The sequence below is a fragment of the Sylvia atricapilla genome, chromosome 7 (genome assembly GCF_009819655.1).
Source record: "Sylvia atricapilla isolate bSylAtr1 chromosome 7, bSylAtr1.pri, whole genome shotgun sequence".
Lineage (NCBI taxonomy): Eukaryota > Metazoa > Chordata > Aves > Passeriformes > Sylviidae > Sylvia > Sylvia atricapilla.
In genome coordinates this window covers 22,771,546-22,798,687 of record NC_089146.1, presented here as the reverse complement: position 1 = coordinate 22,798,687, position 27,142 = coordinate 22,771,546, and the positions used below count along the sequence as shown (strand labels likewise).

The 27,142-nt window shown below is 52.3% G+C and overlaps 3 protein-coding genes across 4 annotated transcripts; 2 read left to right on the top strand and 1 right to left on the bottom strand.

The window, feature by feature from the left end:
- Positions 1-78: 78 nt before the first annotated feature.
- Positions 79-6,414, bottom strand: CNPPD1 (cyclin Pas1/PHO80 domain containing 1). Its single transcript, XM_066322941.1, has 8 exons — positions 6,279-6,414; positions 5,991-6,093; positions 3,538-3,619; positions 2,863-2,983; positions 2,644-2,772; positions 2,406-2,467; positions 2,049-2,166; positions 79-1,543 (listed from the first exon to the last, which is right to left on the bottom strand). Exons 1-8 carry the CDS (start codon positions 6,345-6,347, stop codon positions 896-898), a joined length of 1,332 nt encoding a protein of 443 aa, XP_066179038.1. The 5' UTR covers positions 6,348-6,414; the 3' UTR covers positions 79-895.
- A 308-nt stretch (positions 6,415-6,722) lies between these two features.
- On the top strand, positions 6,723-20,518 carry RETREG2 (reticulophagy regulator family member 2). The gene is made up of 9 exons (XM_066322939.1): positions 6,723-6,931; positions 9,129-9,235; positions 13,988-14,018; positions 14,752-14,887; positions 16,230-16,314; positions 17,088-17,225; positions 17,550-17,644; positions 18,541-18,676; positions 19,386-20,518. Exons 1-9 carry the CDS (start codon positions 6,723-6,725, stop codon positions 20,108-20,110), a joined length of 1,662 nt encoding a protein of 553 aa, XP_066179036.1. The 3' UTR covers positions 20,111-20,518.
- A 724-nt stretch (positions 20,519-21,242) lies between these two features.
- On the top strand, positions 21,243-27,036 carry ZFAND2B (zinc finger AN1-type containing 2B). Of its 2 annotated transcripts, none has more exons than XM_066322949.1 (9): positions 21,243-21,382; positions 22,052-22,146; positions 22,566-22,697; positions 23,339-23,490; positions 23,957-24,058; positions 24,234-24,294; positions 24,831-24,907; positions 25,512-25,590; positions 25,846-27,036. In XM_066322949.1, the coding sequence occupies exons 1-9, from the start codon at positions 21,328-21,330 to the stop codon at positions 25,882-25,884; spliced, it is 792 nt and encodes a 263-aa protein (XP_066179046.1). In that variant the 5' UTR covers positions 21,243-21,327; the 3' UTR covers positions 25,885-27,036. The 2 variants fall into 2 exon arrangements, with proteins under 2 accessions (XP_066179046.1, XP_066179045.1); XM_066322948.1 differs by having other exon boundaries at positions 24,207-24,294; positions 25,509-25,590.
- The last annotated feature ends 106 nt before the right edge of the window (positions 27,037-27,142 follow it).

Below are 27,142 nucleotides of genomic sequence, written 5' to 3'. Positions count from 1 at the left end.
GGCACAGCTGCACGGATGTGGCTCTGCTCTGGGGCAGGCATGCTGCCAGTATGGAGCAGCTCAGCAGGACAAGGCAGGCACACGGCAAGAACTACTTTTATTGGAAGAGATTTGCATCTACAAAAGAGTGAAAAACAGGTGTAAAATCCACAGTAAAAAGAAGGGGCATGATGAGCTGGCCTGGTCAGCAAGACAAGGTGCCTTCTTCCCACTCTGGGGAGCAGTCAGGCACTGTTTTCTCACAGACACAGACAACTAGGGTTGGGGATGGGGTCACAGAGCACCCCAGATTCAAAAAACCCAACACAAGCAGGATAAGGAAGTTCAGCCCTAACCACACCTCATCCCCACCAAGCCCAGCAGGGCACAGCCACATCAGGGTACCTGCTTGATGTCACTCTTGCAAGGAGTGGCCTAACAGCCCCTAAATGTAAGTACTGCTATGACCAGCTAGCTTACTTCCACCTCCTTCAACCTCCTGTTCCCTACCCCAAACACCCCACCTTCTCACTGGGGTCATTGCTTTAGCCCCTCCACCCTGCACACACAGTCCCAGCCTCCAACATCCCACATGCCACCTCTGTCCAACACCACTCACTACAGGAAGAGGTGCAATACCACTTTGCACAAGCACCCCAACCCAAAGGCAACCCATATTTATCCTCCAGGTATTAAGTTCCCACCCCAGCAAGCCAGCTCTATCCCAACCTGTCCCAGCAGCCCCTAAGTGAAGAACATCCCTGCCCTAGGTGGGGGGGATACAAATGCTGGTTTGAAAGTAAATGCAGGGGCCTTCAGCCCCCTGCAGTTCCAGGGATCAGGGGTCCCAGAAGTGCAAGGAAGTGAGTTGTGCCACACTAGAAGGGAAGGGGATAGGGGCTGCTGTCCTATACTCCTAGCTGGGAAAAATGAAGTTCTTGATTCTACTGAGATCCGTAGCAGTATGCAAGAAGCACTGCTTCAGCCCCAGGGGCCCCAGCCAGTCCTCACGGTTGGGGGCTGCGTCCCATGTGGGGCCGGCAGTGGCTGAGCAAGCGTGGCAGTGGAGCACCGGAGGAGCCGGGAGCACGGCGAGTCCAAAGGGGCCAGGCTGGCTGGGGGCTGCAGTGGGGGCGGTACGGTTGGATCTCTCACAGGCAGTGGGCACTTTCCGGAAAGGACCTTGTGGGAGGCTCCTGTGTTGGGCTAGATCAGGTGCCTTTGGGTAGGATAGAGCTGTCATCACACTGCCCCACAGGTAGAGTGCAGTCGCTGTGACACCTCCACGACGTGGCTCCTTGGTCCGTGGGTCCTCGGTTGCCTTATTCTCCCCCAGGCAACAGGTGCAGCTGGCTGAGGAGACATTGGGCAGCTCGGGCCGGGGCTGGCCAGGGGCTGGGGCTGGCTGGACATCCAGCTGGCATCTCCCCTCTTCAGGGAACAGCGCAGGCCGGGGGGCTGCAGTGCCGACATTCCTCATGCACACAGACCGGTGCACTACAGTGATGGAGGCGAAGATGGCTGCGAAGCCCGTCAGGTACACCACACCCAGGAGGCAGGCCAGCTAAGGAGAAGCCAGATGTTAGCCCAGACACCCCCAGCAGCAGCACTCCCCATCAGCCATGATGCGGCATGGCCATGATCAACCCAGCAGCTGCGATGGAAAAACACATCATCAGCTTCAGTGAGAGCAGGCAGTCACACTGCTAATGGTGGGCAGCACACAGCCTGCCCAAAGCTGGGCTAAATATCACAAACCAAAACGTCCCAGCTAAAAGCCAACAGTTCCTGTTCAAAACCCTAGCCGGTACCCAGCTGCTGCCATGCCACCACCATGTCCTTGCACCATGACTTGAGCGGCTGAGGTCCAGCACAGGGGACACTACCCAGCACCGACCAGGCTGCGGTGCCTCAGGCAGAGCAGCTGCAAATCAGCATCTTCTGACAGCTTCCCTCTTCAACAGGGAATAAACCACGGTGCTGCTCTCAGTGGAAAGGAGGGTCCTGCTCCAAATCCATGGCCTGCTGTGTCCATATTCACGCAATTAACTGTTCTCCTATGCCCTTACCTTTACCACTTGCTGGTAGAACTGGCCCAGCACATGCTGCCACATGGACTGCTCCATGAGGACACACAGATCTGTGTAGGTGAACCAGCCACGCCACATGCCCTGTTTTTCAGCCACACTGCAAGAAAAAAAGAAGGGAATGGTGGACATGATTCAGACCTTTCTCATCAAAGCAACTTCAGCCTAGGCAGGCTTGGAGAAGACCCTGCTTAGGCTCTGTAGAAGGGAGCTGCAGGGCCTAGCTAAGGCTCACAGGTGTTGCAACCTCTTATTTCACTTCAGCAGGGTTATCTCCAAGCAAAGGCAGAGCCAGGCTGCAATACAGATAAACGGATCACCCCAACCCTAGACACTTACCGTCCTTCCAGCCAACTCAGCACTTCAAACAGCTCCCGAGGATCTGTGTAGAGACTCCAGTCCTGCCAGGACAGCAGTTAAAGGTCAGTGCAGTCAGGACAGGTCACCCGGCACCCAGACACATCTTTCTCTATCCCTTCATGGGGGCATGTGGGGGAAAACAGAAATCCAGACTCCCCTCAATGTGTCTTTTCCCCTGCTCTGTGAAACAGTTGTTAGCAGTGACAGCTTCACTTACAATGGCACTCAGGAAGTTCATCTCCAGTGTGTTCATGGTCTGGACATCCACCTTTCCTGCTGCTCCCCACTCATCGTTGAACACCTCCTCCTCCTCACCTTCATCATACAGGTACTTACTTGCAACCATCTAAAAGTAGCACAAAGGACAGGATCTCAGCCTCCATTGCACGCCTAAAGACTTCCCTCCAGCTCAGTTACCCCTCTGCCCACCACTCACCATGGAGATCAGGAAGAGGTCTGAAGACGAGATCTGCTGGAGGTATTCAGGGTTCCGGTGCCGGAGTCTCTCAATGTAAACCAGTGCCAACATCATGGAGCAGGGCGAGATGCAAGCTTCCCTGTAGGACAGGACAAGAATCAATGCTACAAATGCCCCAGGCACTAGAACACAATTTGGCTGCTTTCTCCCCATGCAGACAGTAGGAAGGTTTAGCAAATCACTATATAGGTCACAGCCTTGCCAGCTCTATGCAGTTGTCCTGAGCTGCAGCAACAGAAAGTGCAGGGTGGAGAGCAGAAAGTCCTGGTTTCTGTTCCCAGGCACAGTCAACTCTAAACTGAGCAGCCCTGCCTGCAGCAAGGCATGCTGCCAGGGCTCAGATGCCAAAAGGAGGCTCCAGGTTAAACCTGGTTACCCAGGGAGCTGCAGATCCAGGCAGTACTGACTCCCAGTAGCGAGAGCACATATACACCCCAGAGAGCAGGATAAACTTGAAGCTGGCTGCATCAGGAAGTCACTGTGCCTGCTGTCCGTGCCTCCAGCTTCTCCTTGACACTAATCAGGTCTAGGCACAAAGCCAGTGGCTGGCCCAGGGGACAGAAGTGAATCACAGGTAAGACCAGAGCTCCAAGTTCTGACACAGGACATGAAGGGACAGGTTTTGCTTCTTACCGAGATACGTGAGACACATATTTCTTCTGGAGTCTGCGGATAGGACTGGGAGCCACTTTCTGCAGCAACTCCACAGCAATATCTATGACAGAAAAGCACCAAAAGAGTTAGTCCCAAGTGGTCCAGTCCATGCCTACCCTTCCCCTTCTCCCTACAAGCCCATCAGGTCTTGGTGTTTGCTCAGCCCTTCAAGTTTAATTTAAACTACGAGGCCTTATCAGAGGTCAAGGACAAGTGAGGAACAAACAAACATGCAGGGCAGGCAGATCACAGCAGGAAGAGGATGTGAGTGACCAAGGCCCTGCGGCAGTGCCAGATCAGCAGGTCTGTGTCACGGGGAACCACCAGCAGTTAGCTGCAGAAAAACACCCTGCCCTCACCCTGCAGAACCTCAGAGAGCCCTTCTGGAGGCCTTCTTGCACCTGATGCCACACCAGATTTTCATGGTCCTTTGCTCCTCTCCAACCAGCAGCATCTTCCCCCTCCAGATCTACTCAGCAGGGATCCAGCTTCCTCTACACCACAGCCCCAGCACCCCCGAGATCCTGCCTGAAGGCACTAAGGGGTGCAGCGATACAGTGTAACTGCAGCTCAGTCTGCTTTCCTTGCACTCAAGGACGTGTCTCAGCATTCAAGCACTGAAAAGGCCAGACACTGACATACACTGGCACATGGCTCCAGCAGCTCTCTTCTCACTTCCCTACACAGTAGGACTAGCTGGGGACAACCGAAGCAGCACTACAGTCTGATGCTAGGCAAGAAGCTTTAGACAGGATACTTCAACTCCACTTTGTTCTGAGCCCTTGGCTGACAGAGCTGAGAGCAGAGCTCATCCCAGCAGCCTTGCATTTCCAGCTACCAGAGGAAGCATCATCAAACCCCTCCCTTCTACATCTCTTCAGCAACTAAGACAACAGCTGCACTAACACAAGTGATTTGCCTACAGAGCAGCCACCAAGCTCAGAAAACACCCCTCTGAGGAAGTTCCCTACACATTAACCACTGTGATGTACAGCCAGGCACACACAGCTCCAGCCACCCGTTGGCTGCTCTCAGCCTCTCCCACTGCTGCTGCTCTCTCTGCCCTTCCTGGCCACCACAGAGGTAGTACCAACATCCCAAGTGATCCCTACAGGCTCTGTCCTGATATGAAACCAAATTCTTCAGCCCACAAATCCAATTCACAACAGTGTCCTGCCCTAGAGGGAATGGAGAGCAGCTGATTGGTTTCCCCATCTCACAGCAACTCTCTAACCACTGAGTGTGGTTACTGTTCTTCTGTTTCGAAAGGAACAAATTCATATTTCAACTTCTCTCCTCAGACAGCTCCATACTGCCTTCTGCAACCAACTCCCAATACCAAAGACCTTTTCCTTTTCCTGCTATTGCACTCTCCCAACAAGCCGCTATCTTGTTTGAGAACAGTGCCATAAACTTGCCAGGTAGCAATGACACAGCTGTACTAAGACAGATGTCATAGTCCTGGTTCCCATTTTTTGAAAGCAGCTGGTGAAGGAAGGCTGTAAAAGCAGACCAGCCCATGGACACATTCTCCATGCACCACTCTTGCCCCCAGCTGCTGAAGCCATGGCATTTCCTGAATGCATGGCAATTGTTAGTGTTAATAGCCCCCAACAGATTTCTTGCATGACTGTACCCTTTGAACTTTCATCCACAGAACAGTCCCAGCTTGCACCCCAGTGTAATGTCAGCCTTGAGCCTACCTCACACCTCTTGTGTTGGAACTCGTGACTCCCAGCAGTGCCCAGGCAGCTGGCTGCTCTGCCTGGGTCCGTCCTGGCACCACACGCTCAGCATCCTCCTCCTCACCAAGGCACATCACACACAGCCTCCTGGCAACTTCTGTCCATTCTCCTAGCAATCAGCTACAGGAAATGCTGAGACAACCACACAGTAAAGGCCTTCTAGCAAACAACTGCTTGCCCTTTTCCAGTCCTTTCCACCATCATCTGAACCAGCTCCTCAGCCTTAACCCAGCCACATTCTTCTGCTCCCCAAACACTGCTAAATCGACAGGAAAAAAATGCAATCCAGACAAACACAGCAAGAACTTGTCACCTTGGAGCTCCCAACTTGAAGCTGAACAAAGCCCTGGATGTTTTGCAGAGCACAAGCAATTACCTAAGACAGCTCTCATCAGGAACAAGTTCATAACCTGCTCTGCCAAGGAATGCACAAGCAATCTAAAGGACTTTATACACCAGTGAGAGGTCAAAAATGCAGCAATGGGCCAGACGGGGCAACAAAACAGAGAACAGAAACCATGAGACCCTGGCATTCTGCCCTGCTGTGTTGCACCGAGTGGGAAAGGCTGGGCAGGGGTGGGATTTGGCGCTGGGGAGGAAGCAGGTGACCTATCTCGGTCTCGGCCCTTGGGCTACTTCCAACCCCCTTGACTCAGCGTTCCCATCTGGGGACAATCAGCAACCTACCTGCCACGGGGCTGGAGAGATTATCCAGGCTGCAGTCTTTGTCCCAGCCATAATAGAGTCGCTTTCGCACTCTCTCGCTCAGCTGCTGGTGCCTAGGCAGGAACTGAAGGCACACAGAGGAACGTGAGGAAGGCCCAGAGCACTCCTCATACCGTCCTTTCCACCCCAACCCAGCTCAGCGCTACACCGGGCCGGGTCGTGCGGCCACATGGGGCTCCCCGGGAGAGGGGGATAGGGGGGATCACCCCGAGGCATCACCTAAGAGCAGGCTGGGCCGCGGATACTCACCGTGAACTCCTGGAACCCACTGAGGGAGAAGGCGCCCTCCTCGTCCAGGAGCAGCTCGTCCAGCTCCATCCTGCCCGCTCCTCCGCTGGGCGGGGGCTGACAGATCCCCTGCGGCGATACGGTGCCGGCTCTGAGGGCGCGGTGCCGGTCCGCTCCGAGGCCGAGGCCCGGCGCAGTGTCGGGAGCGGAGCGCTCCAAGCCGCTCCCAGGCTGGCCGCCGCCGCCCGCCCTTCCGCCCTTCCTGTTCCGGCGCGGGGGCGCGGCCGGTGCCCGCCCCTCCCGCCGCCGGGCGCACGCGCGGCCGGTGTCACCCGGTTCCCCCCCGCCCGCCTCATCCGTCCCCGGGCGCACGCGCGCGGCGGCAGTGGCCGCCGGTCCCTCAGGCGGTGCCGCCCGCCCGGGCCGGTGACAGCGGCTCCTCCGCCCTCTCCCCCGCCCGCAGCCATGGCGAGCGGCCGCGCCGAGGAGGCGGCGGCGGCGGCGGCCGAGGAGGAGGAGGAGGCGGCGGCGGCAGCAGCGGCGCGTCTGGCGGCGGCGCTGCGGCAGCGGCTGCGGGGCTGGGAGGCGGCGCTGGCGACGGCGCAGCGGCTGCTTGTGTGGGAGAGGCCGCTGTACAGCCTGGTCACGGCGGCCGCGCTCGGCGGGGCCCTCTGGTGAGCTGGGGCGGGAAGGGGGACCGGGGGCCGTCGGTGCCGCCCGTCCGGCTCGTGCCCGTGCCCGCGGCGTGCGGAGGCTTCGGGGCCCGCGGCGATGTGCCTGGGCTCCGGCGGCGTGCGTTCCCGCAGTCCGCACCGCCGCGGGATATGCACGGCCGGGAGCAGCCGAGCTGTTTTCCTCTGACAGGCATAAACAGGCCCCTCCCTGAGGGGAGAAAGTGCCAGGAGGATTTGCCTTGTCCCGCGATAATAAAATGCAGATGGGCTCGACTGGAGCCTCGCCCAGGCACGTTTCTGCTTAGTTTTTGCATCCGTGTTTTATCAGTTCGTTTCACTCGGTAACTGCGGTCAGAGAGCTCCACGGCCTCCTGCATCGGCAGCTGCCCTGGGGCGTTTTATTTAAACCCTTCTGCTCCGTAATCTTTGCCGGCAGGTGCTGATTTTTCACTCGGTTTTGGTGCTAGAGCATTCCCCCTTTCCTCTTTTCCCTTCTCTGCCACTCCGGCAGGGCAGCAGCATGAGGAGATGGGAGTGTGAGTGGCAGAGCCCAGCTGTGGATGGGAAGGAAAAGCAGCCTGGTTGTTTGTATAAACAGTGAGTCAGTTTTACTGATGAAAATGCTCTCAGCCAGTGGCCTTCCCGGCAGAAAAGGTCAGAAGTGGCCAGGGAAAGAGTTAAATGTTGGTTGCAGATGAAATAGGAAGGGGCAGATTCTGGAGTGAGAGGACGGAAAAGTAAGTAACCAAACAGCCTTTGAAGTCTCTCTGAATAAGCAGCTCACATTCTGTTCCGTCATCCACCCAATTATCAGAATTATACGTGGTAGCCAGAGACATAAACTTTTGGACAACTCTACCAGCTGAAAAGTCTCAGAGCAGAGCTATGAAGTGAGAAGGAGGGGGAGAGGTGTAGGTGGCGGGGGTAGTAGACAATGACAGCCCAGGGACTGTGTGTGAAAAGGTCGAGAAGAACAAAGAGTGCCCAGAATATGGGACAGCAGAGAGAGATTTAAATACTGCAGAGGAGTAAAAATCATTTAGGGTCCCATGGAGGATTCAGCCAGCATCTTTTAACTGCAATACATAAATGAGGTGGATTAGGAGATTGTTCCAGAGGTGATGTGTTGAGCTACAGAACTGCTGTTCAATGAGAAGGAGTACAAACACTGTTGTTTAGATCGTTAAAAGTCCTGTAAACCCATGGAAAGTGCAGCTTTTGTTCTGCGCTGTCCAGTGAGACATTTCACTTCCAGTTCTCCACCTGTGACTTAGTGGGAACCCCTCCCTGCTCTGCACTGTGAGATTCTCCCTGACTCCACTCATTGTTCAGTGTGTTTGTCATTAGTTACTGGCAAACACTGAAGAGGAGCAGGGTAAAAAAGCAAAACCACTCCTCCTTTCTGGAAAGGAGTGTTCATTGAAGAGGTGAAGATGAATGCATTTCTTTCTGGAGTGACTTAAAAGCAACTCCTCTGAACTAGAGAAAAGGATGAATACAGACAGCCACTGCTGACACAGGTGGCACCCTGGCACCTTTGCTGTTGAATCTCTGTGGAGTGGTGAGATAAACTCTTTGAGTGGCATTGCACAGCTGCGTGTGAGTAGTATTGTGTGAGCTGGCAAGTGGCTTCAGCCTGTGTGTGGATGTAGGACATGAAAGGTTTTGTGATAAAGTCGAGTGAGCAACTAAACGGTTTAAGTGCCAGCAAGGCTCTGGTGAAACAGAGAGAGGTTTGTGATAAGAGAATGGGCATCTGGAATGGCAAGATGCATTACCTGCATGTAATGCTGGACCTTGCCATGACAAATGGGATGTAGGTTTTCAGCAAACAGGCTGAGTTGCAAACAGTTTTCTGCTACAGCAGTTTGTCTTTATGTTATCTAGTGCCCTCCACCCTGAGGCTTTGGAGGGACTTGTACAAGTGAGCATTAGCTTTGTTTTGCCACCCAGGGAGGAGCTCAGAAGCAGAGGAGAGCGCTGGGAGTCAGCTGTCTGGTGGTGGGCAAAGGCACCATTTGAGAACGTGCTGTGGGAGGGTGTCTGCAGAGTACAATGCTCACTAAACCAGCTGGTTTATGGCACAGCAGTGGCCCATAGCAGTTGGGTATTTCTGCTTTCAACTATATCTGTTTGCTCATCAAGAGCAGTAATTTGCTGCCTTTTCCCTGCCTAACAATTTCTGTTTCATTTCTAGGTTGTTTTCCTCTACTTCCCTGAGACCCCTCTTTCTCCTCAGCATGTCCCTCCTTGGCATCCTCTTGTTGGAGAAGTGGAAACCCAGGTTCCTGTTTGATTTCTCAGGTATGTGATGATTAGCACTGTAGATAGTGACATGGTTCTAGTGTTACCAGCTGCTAGGCTATGGCTTTGGCCCTTCCTGGGCTCTCTCAGCAGTCATGGAAGCCCCATTCCTATGTTTACTGCAGGCCCAGATACTGGTGCTGCCTCTTATCTGTGTCTTAACTTATTAGGATGCATCCTAATACTCTGGGCATGGGGGAAAATTGCTCCCACTGTTGAGAAATTCTAGGAGTGGCTAATTTTAAGAGCATCTAAGGGGCCCAATTAGCTTGCCAGAGAAGCTAGTGACAGGGATGATGTGTTCCTGGTGTGTCCTTTCTCTCCTGAAAATGTGACAAAAAGACCATTTCAAGTCTGAGCACTTACAGCCAGCTGAGCTGAGGGAAGGAAAGGAGGGGATGGAACTGTGTTGGTTAAGTTAAGTGTGGGCTTATGCCCTGAAAGAAGCAGAGCAAATGAGAGCCACTTCTTGTGGCAGGTAGCAGAGTGGATGATGAGGTCTGACAGCAGCAACAGTTAGTCTATTGTACCTGTACTGAATAGCATCTGATCTTCAGGTAGTCAGTGAATCTGATCACCTGTCTTATCTTTCCCATTTATTGAAGGGTCTGTGCCAACATTAGACACAAAAGCAGCAAGAGGAATAGCCTCGTAAAGATGATAGACATGGATTGGCTGCTGTCTGCTTTGAGTGCCTACTTTGGAGTTTATTAAATGACAGAACCCAGACCTGCCTACTGCATCTACTGCTACTGTTCAAAGGTGGCTCAGGGTCCTCCATCCCTGCCTCTCTACTCTAGTGAGAGTTTCTGAATGAATGCCCCTCTATACGTGTGTTTGTAAGGTGCCCTTTATTTGACCTAAAAGGGTACTGACTTAAAGGGTCCTTTCACAGAAATCCTGATAAGATTAGGTATATTACAGCTGTAGTCTTGAAACTGTTTGCTTTGTGTGGTTCAGGTAACCAGGCAGTTAAACTGGACTGGCCAATTTAATTTCCTGCTTATTCACATTGGTTTTTTAGGGAATAGTTTAAAGCCAACCCAAACCACCTCTCTTGAAACATGTCCAGAAATGCAAAAGCCTGATGTCCAGTACAGAATGGTGTCATTGAGGCAGGTGGGAGTGGAATCATTCCAGCAAGTAAAAGTTGTGTTGTCATAGAATAAATAGGAAATTCATACTGAAATAATTTTTCAAAATTTATATGATGCAGAGCCATGAAGAATAAAAAGAAAAAGCAAACAAAACAGCAACACCAGGGATTAGGCTCATCCTATGCCATCAGATCTGCTAGAACTCCGTGCACCTCCTACTATACCTCTCCTCAGTGTTCTTCACATATTTCATGCCTTCCTGCTTTTCTGCTGCAGAGAACAGGGACATCTTTCTGGTGTGCCTGTTTAGGTCACAGCCCTGATTTTGACATGATCCACTGGCCCATGTTTCCTTTGCTTCCGCCGGGAAAGCGTGGTGCTCTGCATTCCTGAGGGGCCTCCCATTGAATCGGTACTTCTGAACACTTAGGGGTTCTTGTTTGGCTTCCACTTCCTGCTGAAGCAGAGCTGCGCCTTTGTGGCTTGCCTCCTTAGTGCTTCCTGTTAGCCTTTTCTGGAGTTCTGGGAGATGGGTTGGTACCATACCTTCAAGAGTCAGCATGTGCATACACAAACCTCAGCTTGTGACAGTTGTGTATGTCTCAGATGACTGCTTATACAAAGACTTCTGAAGGAATGCTAAAACCTCAGCATGTATTTTCCAGTTACTCACACACTGTGATCAGGGTCATGCTAACAGCATCAAGATGTGGAACATTTTTAGGCCCTTTCAGAAAGGACTGCATATTTTCAGCTCACATGCAGGGTATTTTCTCAGTATCTATGTGGAGTTCTACTTAAACATTATTTAAGGGCTTAGGGAGCATCTCCAGTTTCACCTGGAATGGGTGTCAAGCAGGGCTGTTTTGGTAGCATCGCTGTTTGGCAGCTGTGTTTTGGTCACTGCAGGAGAGTGCAGTGTGGAAGATCTCTAGGAAAAGTTGTGTTGCAATGCTAGTTGGTAATTGAATGCTAGTACTCCTTAAAAAGGTCCCGTTTTCTAGGTAAAGTTTACACACAGATGAAGAATTGTCTCTTGGAGGAACGTTGAAAGCCTGTAAGAGCCAAGGAATCCATCAGCAATAATTTGTCAGTACCAACATAACCTAACCTAGCATAACCTAAACTCCTGCATGGCTGTCTGTTCTCTCAGAAGAGTCTGGTGTATGTCAAGTGATTTGTATTAATCCACAGTCCAGTGTGAAATGCTGACAGAAAGATTTCAGCCAGTTATTGATAATCTGAGGCCAGCTCTGGGTGTCCTGCTTGCCGACTTAGTTATACTGGTGCCTGACAGTATTTCAGCATAGGTTGGAGTTAAACCTTAACTAAGGGACCATTTCCTGTTGGAAATGCTCTAGGTTTTTTGGGATTGGGCTGTTCTTACAACTGGTCTAAGACTCCAGTGCTTTGAGATGGTCAGCAGGCAGACTGCTCTACTACAGGAAGCAACATACTGTTGATCTTAAAGACAGCTTGTGTTTTGCCAGATAGCTGAAATCACATGAAGACCCTGCAGCCTGCTGAAATGTTCTGCTCCCCAAAGTGTCTCTGAAACCTTCAGGATCAACTGAGGAGAATTGTTTCACTCCCTCTGCTGGTATATTTTGGATAGCTTGGATGACTGCAGCCAGTCGGAGAGGAGTGGGGTTCCTGTACCATTCCACTTACTGTGTTGTTGGCACATCTGTCCAACAGAGGTGGCGAGTGTCCCAGCTCCTCATGTGATACACTGCACGACTGGTGTAGCCAGCCCTCACAGACTGGCCAGTGCCAGATGTAATGTGTTTGGTGATTTAACGCAGGTAATAGATGAGGCTTAGAGATAGAGCTGGATTTCTGTGCGCTGTGATTAAGCAGCTTTAGATTCCTGAGCACAATAACAAAACACAGCAATGGCGGTTGCTGGAGGGGAGCAGCTGCCCTGTGGGGGTGGAGCTGCATCCATAATATTCATACTGCAGCCCAAGCTCCCTCTGTGAGCTGCCCCAGCCGCCATGCCATGCCATGCCAAGTGCTCATGGGCAGAGGAGCGAATGGGCAGCTCAGTCTGAGAGCAGTCGACTCATCTTGTCAGGCCTGATTACTGGAAATCTGGGTCACGCTCTCAAAGAATCGCCTCCTCCCCTGGGTGGTTGGCCTCCTGCTCCACTGTGTGAGCCGGCTGGTGCAGTGCCTGCAGCGGGAGGAGGAGTCTGGCAGACTTGGCCCAACATCCTGTGTCTTGGGAGAAGGGTGGCCGGCCTGCTACAAGCAGTTGATCTCTTCTGTCGCTTCAGCTGGGTGGAGTCTGAAGTCTCGCTGGGTGATTGCAGTGACCGTTGTTCGCATCTTTGTTGCATTTCCCTGAGGGAGTCATTGCCACTCTTGGGCTTTGTGCCTGGGTGGTGACTCCAGGGAGGATTCAAACCCCTTTTTGCACACGTTGCATTTCTTTAGCCCATTTCTATAAGCGTAGTCTCTGAGGTTAAACTCTCCTCCTTTATTTTAGTTCTGTTGACATGGTGACATGCAGTGTGGGAGACAGGGTTAAGGTTATAACCTCATGCACCAAGTTTGCTGCTGGTCAAACAGCATCAAAAATATATCAGTCCCTGCCAGCTCTAGGACAGTGGGTGGACTAGTACAGGAGGGTAGACCTCAATGAGCTATCACAGCATAAACAGGGCATTGTTAAACACAGGAGACTTACAAAGACTGTGTTGATAGAAAAGCTTTGGTTGAGCCCTGTACATCCTGAGACACCAGTCAGCTTGCCAGGATATCCAAATCTGTGAGCAACCAGGCTCATGAATTTCAGTTGTCTTAGAACTTTTTTCTCAGTGTATCTAAAAGCAGAACATAATCGTACATGACCTCTACCATTGAAACAACACTCCTCTCTTCCATACTGCATGAACTAAGTCCCTGTTTGATCATCAACTGGGTTCAGTGCAGAGAGTAATGGGAGAGCCTTTCCCTTTCAGAGTGATGGACTTTAGGAGTATAGTTATATCTGTGCCTGGCACAAAAGGCTGTCAGGGGACATAAAAGAGCCCTAAAATTAGAAAATTATGCAGAAAGGCTGCTATTTGTTGCTTAATTCCATGGAAGAAGATGGAGACAGCAGGGACATCTCTGGTATTTGTACATAGCATCCTGCCAAGGACTGGGCTGGTCAGTGGGAAATGCAGCTCAGACCTCCTGGTGCCATGTTTAGCTCCGAGATGGAAGCTGAAGCTTTGCCCAGCTCCAAAACTGTGCTGGCAGCCCACTTTGAATGACAAGTGCTGGCACCCACTGTGGGAATGGCACTGCCCAGACATGAAGAACACGAGCAAAAGCTGCATGATCCTTGGAGTGGAGAGCCCCATATAAGCACCAGGATGCATCTCAGATACGAGTGCCCTGCTGTGTGTGTGTTGGGTTGCAAGGTGTGCTGGGTTGCCCAGAGACCAGTGCTCTGCTGCTCCAAGTCTCCCAGCACGCTTCACTAAAGCCTTTGCAGCTCAGGCTCCAAGCCAGTGATTCCTGCTTGTGTGAGCGCACAAAGAAGGTCCCTGGGGTGCATCCCTAGCTAAGGATGATACATCTCCAGCTCTGCTCTGTTCTACTGGTAAAAATGTCAGGTTGTATTTTTTACTTGGCTGACTAATCTGCTGTGTTCTCTCTACAGCACAGGCATCAGAGGAGCCAGGAGGAGAGAGGTAAGCTAACAGATGTGTTCTTGGGGAGTGGGGAGAGTGGAGAAGTCTTAATTTAGTATGGTGATCTCACCCATCCTTTTTTTGCTGTTGTCAATGAACTGCATGGCTCCTGCTGTAAAACATTGCTAGTGACTTCTGCAGTGCTAGCTGCTTATCAGCTCAGGAGCCACAGTTGAGACTCTGGGGAAAGCTAGTGTTCTTTCAGTAGCAATAAAGCTCAAGTGCTTCTGATGTTAAGAGCTCTTAGATTTCTTCCCTGGATCTCTCCTGAACTATTTTAAGAGTCCCCCAGAGAGAAGATCACTGAGACTGACTTCTACAGGCTGAATGTGCTCTCTCTAGTGGTGTGGCTTGCATCCTTGGCCGTGGTTATAGGTCTGAGCACCACATTCTGTCTACCTCGGACTTGGTGCCCGAGGAGGCCACGTAACTAGTTCCACCTCCAATGCTTCTGTCTGTGTGGCTTTGAGTAAACTGCTCTGCATCTTGGGCTTGTGGCATGGGGATTCTGTGGCTGGTATCTGCCGCTGCTTTCCTCAGGTGTCTCTTGACTTTCTTCCTGATTGAAGGGAAAAACTGTCTCCAAATCAAGCATCTTCTGTAGTTCAGTTAAAAATGAAGTCAGTATTGTCAAGCCTTTGGTAGGAGCTCTGCTTCCTGATGCAGCTGTTCCTCTCCGCCAGGAAAACAGACCATGTTCAAAGATTGTCTTCTTGCTCTTGTCTGTCTCTAGTGAGGGGGTGACTTCAGGGGCACAACCTCACCTGCTCAGTGTCCCTGAGCTGTGCCACTGTCTGGCAGAGAGCTGGGTCACCTTCAGGCTGTACCTGCAGGAACTGCTACAGTACAAGAGGCAAAATCCTGCCAAGGTAAGCTGGAGATACCTACTCTTCTCTGCAGAGGCTTATATTTCTATTACTACTGCCTTAAGAGATGGAAGAATGTAAATTCAGTATTTTTACAATTGCTATCCCTGTCCAATATTTGCTGTTCATTACTTGCAGATTCTATGCCATGGGAAGTTTAAATAATGAATAATTGACTTCCAGTATTTGTAAACTGGAGCTGAACTTACACCCCTCCTGTGAATGATTTGCTATACTTGGTTTTATTTCCTAGTGTGCAAAGGAAGCTCTTAGCTTGGGACTGGGGAGAAAAAAGGGAAGTCTACTGCCTCTGGCCCTTTAATGAGTTCCATTCTTAAGCTGGTCCTATTTCACTAGCCAAGATTGTTGCTAGCAAAGGCCAAACACAGTGCTGTTTCTGAGTGCATGGAAACTTGTCATTAAACACGTTCTAATGGGTGTGATGTATGTTGTTTGGAGAGGATTTGTAGACAGGGACTGCCTTTGCATCACAAAAAGTAGGACAGACCAACCTCTAGGATTGTGTCAGGCTTCCTGGCATTCCAGGAAGTGTGCCAAAAAGAGTGGGTTTCTAGCACTGCCTATTACTCCTTTTCTGTCCCAGCCACAGGGAGTAGAAGACCAGGTCCAAAGATGCCCATAAAGAATGAGTTCATTGGGAGCAAAGCTCATAGAGGAACCTTAGCTTTTGCAGACCCTCTGCATTTTGAATTAAACTCTTAATTGCAGGATATAGTCCATATCTGAACCCATGCCCTGGCTTATAGATTGTCTAGTCTCACTTCCCCCTGCCCCTCCCTGCCCCCCGGAGAATGTAAGACAAACGATCAGGGCTGCACCATTATACTTCACTTTTTCCAGAGCAGAAGGATCCTAGTCTGATGGGTGCATGGGCTCTGCTAATGCTTCTACCAGCTGGTTTACGGCACAGCAGTGGCACAGCATCTGGTGTAGCAGATTCCTGTCTCTGTCAGGACAGTACAGTTTCCTCCTGAAGTGCTGAGCTCTACAGAGAGATGTACTAGTGGCAATTTGCAATATCCTATCATATCCTCAAGGAATGTAATTTACTTAATAAAGAACTGTCTGATAAAGTTTTAATTTGTTTTATTGGGCCATTGGGTTACCTTGGTCATCCTGCGCTTGAACCTCTAATGCTTACAGCTTAACCCAACTGAGCTGTCCGAGTTGTGACTGTCAGCACCTGAATGTCCTTGGTGCAGAGCTGGCTAACTGACTTGGTTAGGACCATCCCTCATGTTGTGCTAAATGGGTTTCTGGCATGGGTTGCACAGATGTATCTCTGCCTCTTGTCACTTCTGTTTGTTCCTCTCTCTTCCTTCAGTTCTGCATGAGTGTTTGTTCAGGCTGCCTGATTCTGGCTGTAGTTGGACACTATGTTCCAGGCATTATGATCTCCTACATCATTTGTGAGTATAAGCAGCGCTCGTCTGACTTAAGCTGAGACATGACCTAACTGTGCTGTTGATAGGCTGGAAAAAGCAGATTTGTAGTTTCTTCGAGGGGATCTGTACTAGGTGATGAATCCATTTACAGAGAGTGTGTTCCAGGAAATCTCTCTAAGCGCGTACATGCAGTACAACTGCAAAGGCAGGAGAGGGAGCCGTGACTAAAACATTGGTGCCCACTGTTACCCGCTGCTGAGGCTGTGCTGGCCAAGGCTCCAGGGAAGCATGTAGTTACAGTCTCTCAGTTCCCAATGTGGGCAAATCCATATCGAGAGTGTTGTTAACAAAGCTGCATGTTGGTAAACACATCTTTTCACTGCATCATGAGTCCCTAATAACTCTTTTCTGGTGCTTTGCTGCGAGTGCATCTACACATGAGCTCTATGCAGCTACCTGTATAAAATTTTTGGTAATACTTAGTTTTAATTCTCGTTTAAGCTAATTTCAGGGCTTCTGTTGCATGTTGAGTCTGGGGTGCAGTGGCTGAAGAGAAGGGCTTATGCTTCATCTTAACATAAATCTGAATTCTATCTAAGATCTGGCAGGAAAACCTGATAGATCAAGCAGCTTTGCAATGAGTAAGAAGAACCGTGGATGAGAATTTTTAGGCAGTCAGATGGGAAAGCACATGCCATTGAAATGCATTTCCCTTGAAGACTTTCTCAGTGGCACCACAGGAAGAGTTGGGTTTTGCTTGATATGTCCCTCACAGTCCCTGCATTCCATGTCCACAGTGCTCAGCATTCTTCTCTGGCCTCTGGTGGTCTACCATGAGCTGATCCAGAGGATGTACACACGTTTGGAGCCTGTCCTGATGAAACTGGACTACAGTATGAAGGCAGAGACGCTGCACCACAAGCATGAGAAGAAGAGTAAGGAATCACCACCTCTGTAGTTTTTTTTGGTGCTGTATTACAAGGGTGGAGCCATAGCAAAAGGACAATAGGAGACCATGTCTGCCAACACTTTGTGGTGACAGACTGCAGAGGACCAGGGGAAGAGAGGTGGAAGCCTAAGGATTAAGTGGAGAGCAACTGTGTGCTCCCAGGTGATCCTGAGAACAGCACACGAGAGCAACAAATTATGCTTGTCTCCAGGAACTCTGTACACTTTCACAGGGGAAGTAGGGGAAAGTGATATATAAAGGCAGAAAATTCCTTCAGTATCATATAGAGTCTTTCTTGTCTTTCTCACAGAGCGACAAGGGAAGAGCGAGCCTGCAGCAGGTGATGAGCCAACAGCAGAGACTGAGAGTGAGAGTGAAGCAGAGCTGTCGGGCTTCTCCCCAGTGGTAAGAGCACAAAGAGCTCAGCAGGAGCCAGTCCCTCCTCTCTGGTCTATAGCAACTTGAGAGCCAAGGGGTGGTCTGAGTACAACAACAATGATAACACACAGCAGAGCAATAAATCACTTCTTTGCAAAATTCTAAGGGGAGAAGGGTATGTGTTTGGTGAAGGCCATTGTCTTCAATCTGGGTATTGAGAATTCAGTGCCACAGAGCTGGTGATGCAGTAGCAGGGCAGGGCCAGCCATGCCCCAAGCCTCCTGCTGGCCTCAGAATTACTTTGATGGTTATGCTTCATGCTCAGAGAATGTGAGTGTCTCCTGAAGAAATGAACACCCCTGCTGTAATGTGCAGGGGCTCCTCAAAACCGGAAAAGGGAGTTGAGCAGCTCTAGCGTGTCTTACGCAGTTCTCTGTTTTCAGACAGATTGTGTGCGACCTTTCTGTATTTGCACAGCAGAAACAAACCAAGCAGTAGCTCTGGACATGTAGCTGAGCTGAGGTGTGAAACTTGTTTCCAAAGGAATGCGGATACTTCTTGAACCATTGCTACTTGTAGAAGGCTTCCTTGCACTCTGTGTGAATTCATAAGGGAAGGAGTGTTCTCCTTCATGATCCCCAGGAGAGGAAGAAGCATCAAAGCCTTCTGAGACTCCTACAGTCTCATCCCATCTTGTGCTGTCTCTTTTGTGTTCTTCACTGAGAGCAGGCAAACCTTCGGGTGGTGATTTATTGCAGGAAAGCTAGTGAGCTGAGACTGCCCTTCCCTCCAATGAAGGGAGCACTTTGCCATCACACTGTCCCTCCAGCAAGGACTTCTGCCTGGAAGGTCTGGAGGTGCCCATAGGCAGCATGGGTACTTAGACACGCAGGAATTTGTCTCTCTGCCTTCATCTCATGCAGGTGGATGTGAAGAAAACTGCCCTGGCACTGTCAATCACAGATTCTGAGCTCTCTGATGAGGAGGCTTCTATCCTGGAGAGTGGGGGCTTTTCTGTTTCAAGGGCTACCACCCCACAGCTGACGGACGTTTCTGAAGGTACATGATGGGACACCTTGCTTCCCCTTATCCTCAGTGTTTTGGCCCAGAACAATGAGTCTCACAAATGGGAGGACAGGGAGAGAATGCAGCTATTTGCATGAGAAGAGCATTGAAAGGAGGAAGGAAAAGTAGTGCAGCATGCCCTGACTTCATGGCTGATCATAAGCTGGTCCTAAGTGGACATTGGCCTGTAATTACTGCCCCACAAAGCAATGCCATCTTGTGACTTCAGCAAGGGAGCAAGGCCCCCCACAAAGTCCTGCAGAAATAACTGAATAGGATAGTCAAACACCCATGTATGATGCTGGGCGAAACAGGTCAGACTTACTAGCTCAGAGAAGGACTGGTTAGTGGTGAGGAGCATGGAAGTAACTACTCAGTGGCCACTTGGGTGTCTGGGAAGGAGCAGCCACATGATGTAAGCACAGTTTCCCTGACCTTGGGAGTTTTAATGGGGGGCTCTAAATGCAGAGAGCGTGAGCTGGAGCAGGAAGTCCTTTCTGAGCACAGAGCACATAGAACAGGATCACATAAGAAACATTCCATGTGAATCATTCCACTGGCAGAAAGGAATAACTGCAGACCTCTTCCTATTGTGCTCCAAGAATGGGGAAGGTACCTGCAAGTCAGCTATGGTGTCAGCTGGGGGAGGGTGGGTTAGAGGTCAAGGTGAGAGAGCCTGTACCTTAATGCTGGTGCCTTTCAGACCTGGATCAGCAGAGCCTGCACAGTGAGCCGGAGGAGTCGTTTTCCAAGGACCTGGCTGAGTTTCCATCCGTGGAAGAATATCATTCCAGAGATCTGGGACCACAGAGTGATGAAGATGCGTTTGATGTGCCTCTGAGTCCTGAGCTTGCCCACGCTGCCTGTGAGCTGCACTCAGCAGACAAAGAGGCCACGGACTCTGACCTCTCCATCCTTCGCCTCGCGTCTCCTCTCCATTTTGTAAATACGCACTTCAATGGGAGCGGGCAAGCGGCAGGAGGCAACGCAGAGCCAAAGACTGTCCCTGCCCCAGGCCTGGGCATCTGCATTAACACGCTGAGCGAGGAGATCGTCACCACTGCTATCACCACAGCGGTGCAGAACACCCTCTCTGCCCTCCTGCGGTCCTCAGAGGCCAGTGAGGGACCGCCCCTCTCCGAGTTCCTCCCCACAGAGCCTGAAGAGAAACTGAGCTTCCAAGCACACCTGTCAGAGAGTGAAGTGGTGGAGACAGAGACAGAAGCTCCACCGGAGGATGAGGAGGAAGCAGATGACTTTGAGCTACTGGATCAGGGGGAGCTGGAGCAAATGGATGTAGAGCTGGGGTTTGGAGAGGAGCAGGAGGCACAAGAGGCTGCTCCGTCTCCCTCCTCTCCCATGCTTGCTGAGCTGCCAAAGCAAGGGGATGAGGAGGAGGCAGTGATGACAGCAGCATCTATGTCTTAGGTCTTACCTGTGCTCCCCCTTTTCCTCCATCATCACTGGAAAGAAGGAAAAACTCACACAGTGAATGTGCAGTGGGTTTTTAGATGTTTGTGTTGACTGGGATGGAAACGCATCAGTGTTAATGTGCTGTGTATGAATCCTTTCCATCCTTCTAGAGCCTGGCCTTCACTGGCTGAGCAGGAGGCCCTGCAGCTGGGGAGGAGCCGGCTTCTAGAAGTCTTATGCCACAATTGAAACACCAACCCCAGCAAACGCTTCCTAGTAATGGTGCAGTATTTTGGTCTGTCTTCTGTTTGTCTTTTGTTTTGCACGCTGAGCTAGCTGTAGCTGCTGCTAATACCCACACCCCCAGTAGGACATATGCAATCTTATTTTATTGGGTTTTTAAATGGCTAAAAGTGTAAATAATTTTAACTTTCATTGGTTTTGTCAGGGGGGAGGGATGGGGTGCACAATCAAATGTGGCTCTCAGGGGCAAGCAAAGGGAAAAGGGGTCTTTGGAGCAGAGGGTAGCAGTAAGGGGGCAAGGGCAGGTGGGTATTGTGCAAAGAGACTTCTTCTGCAGACTGTTACTGTCTTTTGTGTCACTGCTGGAACAGGGTGTTGGGCGATACTTGCTTTTTTCCCCTGTCTCATTTGAGTTCTGTTACTGGGTGGCTGCGGAGTTGATTTTTTTTGCTATCAATGAAATTCACTCCTGGCCCTGTTCAGTACTCCAGTTTCTTGCTGCCATGGCATCTTTTGCCTTTTACACCACTGACCCTTCTAGCATCTGTGCTCTGCTGGGCATCATAGCATGGCACGTGGAGACTCCGAGGTGGCTGGAATAGATCCAGGAGCTCTGTTACACGGCAGGATCCGTGGTTTGTGTCTCTTGGGGCAGGGGAGGAAGGACGGAGGGAAAAGTTCAATCTGTCCCATGGCGGCAGAGACACTTCTTGCTGGCCTGGCAGGGCAGGATGGTTCTGACCCTGGCCCTCGTGGACTCCGCCTTGCCCTGAGCCTTCCCCCAGCGCCGAGGCCGGTCCCGTGCTGGTGTTCCCACGCGTCCCCGCGGTGCTCCCGAAGGAAGGCCGTGCGGAGGGTGCGGTGGGCCGCCCGGAGCCGCGGGGCGGGCCGAGGGCCGCCGGGGCGGGGCCGTGCCCGGTCCCGCCCTGTGACGCCCCGCCGGAAGCGGGCGCGGCGGGGCCGCCGGGGCCGGTGGCGGCAGTACCGCCATGGAGTTCCCGGACCTGGGCGCGCACTGCTCCTGGTCCGCCTGCCAGCGCCTGGGTGAGCGCCGGGGGGAGCCGGGGGGTGGGTACGGCTCGCACGCCGGGGAGACGGCTGCGGGCTTGGGCCGGGACAGCGCGGACCGGGCAGCCCGGCCTGCGGGGAGGCGGCGGGGCGGCGCCGAGCGCCCGCTCGGTAGCGGGGCTTGAAGGGCGGGCCGTGTCGCCCGTGGTACCTTTAGCGAAGGGGTCCCTGGTCCTTCCCGCAGCCCTTGGGCACCCCTCTAGGGCGGGGCTGGCTGTCCGTGCCGGTGGACCGGGTATCCGCCGGTGGCTGTACCCGGGTGGGCAGCGGCTCTTGCCCGGGGATGGCGGGGCCGCTGGGGCCCGTCCGTACCCCCGTTATCTCGGTGGGCGAAGCCCGTGGCGGTTGTGGCATCATCACTTCACATCGGTTTGAGGCCGGCAGCTCACGGGGTGCTGGGGGTGATTCAGGATGCTACTCCTGATCTCGAGGACGTCAGGTTTTGAGAAGGAGCCCTGGGTATTTCTGAAGACGTGGTTATGGACCTGTAGCCCTTTTGTTTTCATGCGGGGGGGATGAGAGGTGTGGCCCTGGCTTTGCCGCGGGTCACTGTTGTGCCTTTGGGAAAAGTCGGGGGAGGCCCTCGAGCTGCGAGTGGGCAATACTGATATCCGTGCTCTCTGCCATGCCATATCCTGCTCCTAGACTTCCTTCCCCTGAAGTGTGATGCCTGCGAGCAGATCTTCTGCACCGATCACATTGCTTATGCCCAGCACAACTGCACCTCTGCCTACAAGAAGGTAAGTGCAGAGGACAGGTCTCATCCACCCTCCTGCATGGAGCCGCTGAGCTTTTCTAGCCACTGGTCATAATAATCTGTGGTGACTTTGGTCACTTGAGCAGTCCCCCTCACTCCCCATGGAGTGAGTCTGAAGATGTACCTGAAAGTCAGGATCTGCATCTCAGTGCCACAAACATCCTGCCCTCCCTCTCCCACTGGGTAAAGTGGTTTGGGCATCTCCCAGCCATACCATCTTCCCTTCCCAGGTGCCTCTGCACCTGCTGTGCAGGCTGGTTGGAGGGTCATGAGCAGGATCTCAAACTGCAGCTGCAGCTGTGGAAGCCATGGTAGGCAGGTCCTGAAAGAGAGAGAGATGACTCTACAGTACTCAAGGTTACCCAGCTACCTGCTCCCAGCTCTCTTTTATTGTCTCTGCAGGATGTGCAGGTCCCAGTATGCCCCCTCTGCAACACCCCAGTCCCTGTGAGGCGAGAGGAGATGCCTGATATTGTGGTGGGTGAGCACATTGACCGTGACTGCAAGTCTGACCCTGCACAACGCAAACGCAAGGTGTGTACTGTGTGACTCTGTCAGAGCCTGGGAATCAGATGAAAACAACACAGATTCAGCCCTGCCTGGTGCTGTCTCTGGCACAGGCTGATGGCAGGGAGGGTTGGTGAGCTCGAAGTGTGCACATCTGCAGGGCTTTGTGGAGGCAGTCTGGGAACAAGGTGGTGATGGAATGGGGCTGGGCGGCCACCTGGGATATAAGGATGGGAAACTGTATGCTGCTATTAGGAAAATGCAGTCAGCAATTAGCTACCCCATCTTGCCAGGAGATTGAATTGCTGCAGAGTGCTGGCCCTGCAGGAATCCAGCCCAGCAGCAGCTGGAATGCCCTGGGATATCCCCACTGCAGTGGCATGGAGGGCAGGAGTCCTTGAGCAAGGCACTCTTTCTCCTGCTGTGCATTCTGTGGTTGTGGAGACTCTTCTCTATGGAGACTAAAGCACCAGCGAATTACTAATGAACTGTCTAAAGAAATTATTCAGAGACACTTAGAGAAAGTATTCAGAGACAAACTTCAGAGCCTTGCAGAAGATACGCTGGTGGGAAAGGCTGGTCAGTGCCCAGGGCCTGGCATGGAGAGAAGGGATGGCCCCAGCCCCTCAGCATGTGCTCCTTTTCACCGCTGCTGTGTCATCTTTCAGATCTTCACCAACAAGTGTTTGAAGCCTGGCTGCAAGCAGAAGGAGATGATGAAGGTGATCTGTGACCAGTGCCACAAGAACTACTGCCTCAAGCACCGGCACCCGCTGGACCATGACTGCAGTGGGGCAGGGCATCCCCTTTCCAAAGCAGGGTGAGGGCCTGAGAACAGACAGGTTGGGAGGGGTGGGGCTGTGTTTGCCAGATGGGTGACAGAGAAGAAGCCCAGCTCCTCCTGACCTATTGTGTGGGACTGCTGCATTGTCACACTCCATGCCCCATGTGCTGGGGTGTCCTCCTGCAGCACCCAGCACACCAGTATGCACAGTCTCTCCTGCAGCAAAAGCTGTCAGTACTGCCTGCTGAATCGTTTGCTCTTGCTGCTTTTCCCAGCCACTTATTCTGTAGCCAGTGGTTTCTGCCTGTCGTGGTACAGGGTTTCAGGGAGAGAAACAGCACTTGAAACTCTTGGGAGTAGCAGCCACAACATGGGAGGAAGAGTAGCCAGGGAAGTGTCTCACTTATCCAGCTTGATATCCCAAGGTGTTCAATGCCTTTCAATCCCTTGAAATTGCTCATGATAGTGAAAGAGTTTCTCACAGGTGTCTTATCTGTCCTAGGCATGCTGCTGTTACCAGAGCCCAGGCATCCTCCTCCAAAATAGTTGCCGCATCAAGCAGCGGAGCTGCCCGGCCAGCAGACAGCTCCTCTTCTCCAGCCAGGTAAGGTGATGGCCTGACTTATAATTCTGAGGAGGGCATGACCAGGCTGAGCTATGCTCTCCGTGGAATGCCAGAGCAACAGCTCCCTTCTTGTGCCTCAGCAGGGCTGATAGTTGTACCAGGGCTCCCTGCTTTGACAATAACGCAGCTTTTCTTCTGCTTGCAGGGGAGGCAGAGCAGCTGTGTCGCAGACTCGCAGCACCTCCCCTCCAGCTGTCATGCTGCAGAATGGGCTGGTGAGTAGCTTGGCCTGGGCATTTGGGATGGTTTCTGTGCCCTCTAGGAAGTGAGTCTACAACAACTGCTTTCTAGCCCACACTCTGTAGATGACTGGGCTCCCAGCTGGGCCTTCCCTGGCAGACTGTGATCCTGAATGCTCTGTGAGAAATCGGAGCTTGCTCTGGTGCCTGCAAATGCCAGCTCTCAGCTGTGCTTGGTGCTTAGCTTCCCCAAAGGGACGAAGTGCACCAGCTGTTTACCTTGGGTGTTGTCTTTCTGTAGTACAAGCAAAGTCTGGAGGAGACTGGAGGTTGCTTTCCACTGGTATTCTTGATATACTTCTGCATCAGCAAGCAGGGATATATCCCCTTGGGCAGGGGGAGAGCACTGCCAGTCTGTCCAGAGCCCCCACTTTTTCACCTTGGCTGTGTCTGGCCTCCTGGAAAGATATTTCCCACCCTTGGGCAGGAAAGACTGTACCTGCCACATGTGTGTCAGGGTTGCCTCCTGCCCCCCACCCTGGCCAAGCTGGTGACAATGTGTTTTGTTTCAGAGCGAGGAAGAGGCACTGCAGCGAGCTCTGGAGATGTCCCTGGCAGAGTCAGCATGCAGCTCAGCACAGCCACCCAGGTACAGCCCCAAAACATGTGGTGTGGTGTGCATTCACCCTGTGTGTGAAAGGTCCCTGGGGAAGCATCATGTGGCTCTGGGATAACATTCCTCTCAGCACGTGTTTCCATATAATGCCTCTATGTGGCTGACGGGGAAAAAAGGAAGAGTCTAGAGCCAACAGGGAACTCTGTTCAGCAAGCAAGGCCTCAGTCATAGGGGTGCTGGTAGGGGACAGTGATTGACACACAGAGCAGGGCAAACTATTGTCTGACCACTTGTCACCTATTGGATTTGGCTGGAGCATGGTAGGTGGAGTAGGGGTGTTCATGGAGGACACCCAGGAACTCACATCCCCAGGCACAGTGCCCAGTGCTGCTAAAAGCACTGTCTTACAGAATGGACTTAACATGACTCTCCTTGGCCCAGATTTCTGGCTGCCAGCCCCAGCTGGATCCTCTGCTCCCTCCCCAACCCTGTGCCTGTTGGAAGTTATCCTCAGTTGCTCACTGCCCTAAGATACACTGGGGGTTTGCATGAGATGCTGAAACGCAGAAGGGCTCTGAGCACTCAGCCCGTGAGCCTGAGAGAGGCTGAGGCACACAATGCACCACTGTCCCAGCAGCACCCAGGAGGAGGAGGATCTGGCACTGGCCCAGGCACTGTCCGCGAGTGAAGCAGAGTACCAGCAGTTGCAGCGGCAGGTGAGTGAGGCTGGGTATAGCCTGTGGGGTTGATCCTGGTCTAGCTGTGTGAAGGAGGAGACTTCCCTGGGGTTTTCTTACTCTAGGCTCTGTCTAGCCTGAGTTTCCTCACCAGGAGGGCAGCCCAGCCTGGGGCAGTGGCAGCATCACTGCTGAGCGCACAGCTCTGGGAACTTGAGCACTGGATGTGCCCTCTTGGAGAGAGGAAGAAGCCTGCTTGCCCTTGCTCACTTTGTGCTTCTTTCTGTTCCGCAGGCGCACGGTTCAAAGCCATCAAACTGCAGCATGTCGTAGGCAGGTGAGGCAGGGTGTGCCAGTGGACATAGGATCCCGCTTGTGACCTGAGGAACGGCTCTGGCCTCCCACATGGATGCCATGGGGTTCTGGCCTGGACACTGGAACCAAGAGCCCCTTGCCAAGGACAGCTCATCTCCCTGGGAGCTATAGGCCACCAAATACACACTGACACTTTAGACCTAGTACATATATAAAATTAGTGCAGCAAATTGCTGATGCTCCTGGGGAGGTGAAGACTGTACAGGACAGGGCTGGGTAGACACTGACCAAAGCAAGCAGCAGCCCAGGGTCTGCACTTACCCACAGTTGCCACAGCCATGTCCCAACACTGATGGGACTGGGGGGAAGGGCAGAGCTGTGTGGGGGACATCTCTGCATGCTCAGACATACAGCTGGGATGTGGCTGCCTTCTGTAGTGGCGGGCTGGATTCCATGCTCTGGGAGGGGCTGTGCCAGCCCCTCAGCAAAGAGCAAATGTGGCTGGGATGTCGCTTGCTTGCGCATGGCACAGCTGAATGTGTAGCCTCCCAGAAGTGTTGAAGGCAGCCCCATCCCCGCTCGCCACACCCTCGGTGCCTCCCTACTGTTTGCATGCACAAGAGTATGTTGGGCCTTACCCTGCTCAGCTGGGGCACAAGACTTCTCTGAGACTGAATGGAGCTGCATTTCCTTTCTGGTTTAATATAATAAGTAACCTTGGCAGTGACTTGAATGCCAGTGTCGCACACATGGGATGGTTGCAGCTGCCTTCCTGCTGCTGGCTGCTCTCTGCTGCCCTAAACTTAAACAGGGCCCTGTTTAAATGCTGCTGGGGTAAGAATGCCTCCTTTCTTCCAGTTGTGTTGCTGGGGATGCCCTTCTAGACAGCAATCTCACACACCCCCTACTTAAAAACAAAGCCCTGAGCCTAGAGCCTGGTTGGGTGGAGGGGATTTGTCCTGCAGGGGGTCTGCAGCCATGCAGAGTTGTGCTGCTTTCCCACCTGCTGCTGTAACCATTCCTGCCTGTAGGGCTGTGCCTGGTCCTGTGCAGGACTGGGCTGTCCTGCTCTGAGCAGCAGAAGGGAGGGAGGGTTCAGTCTGGGTCCAGGGAATATTGCGACGTGTCAAAGTGCTGCTTGGGAGAAAATAAAAAGCATAGCACAAGGTACAGAGGTACCTGAGGGAGCAGTCATTTGGTGTCCAGCCCAGAGTAGCACATCCCTGGATGGTGGTTGAAGTGGAGGGCACATAGGGGTGAGGGGACACCAGCTGCC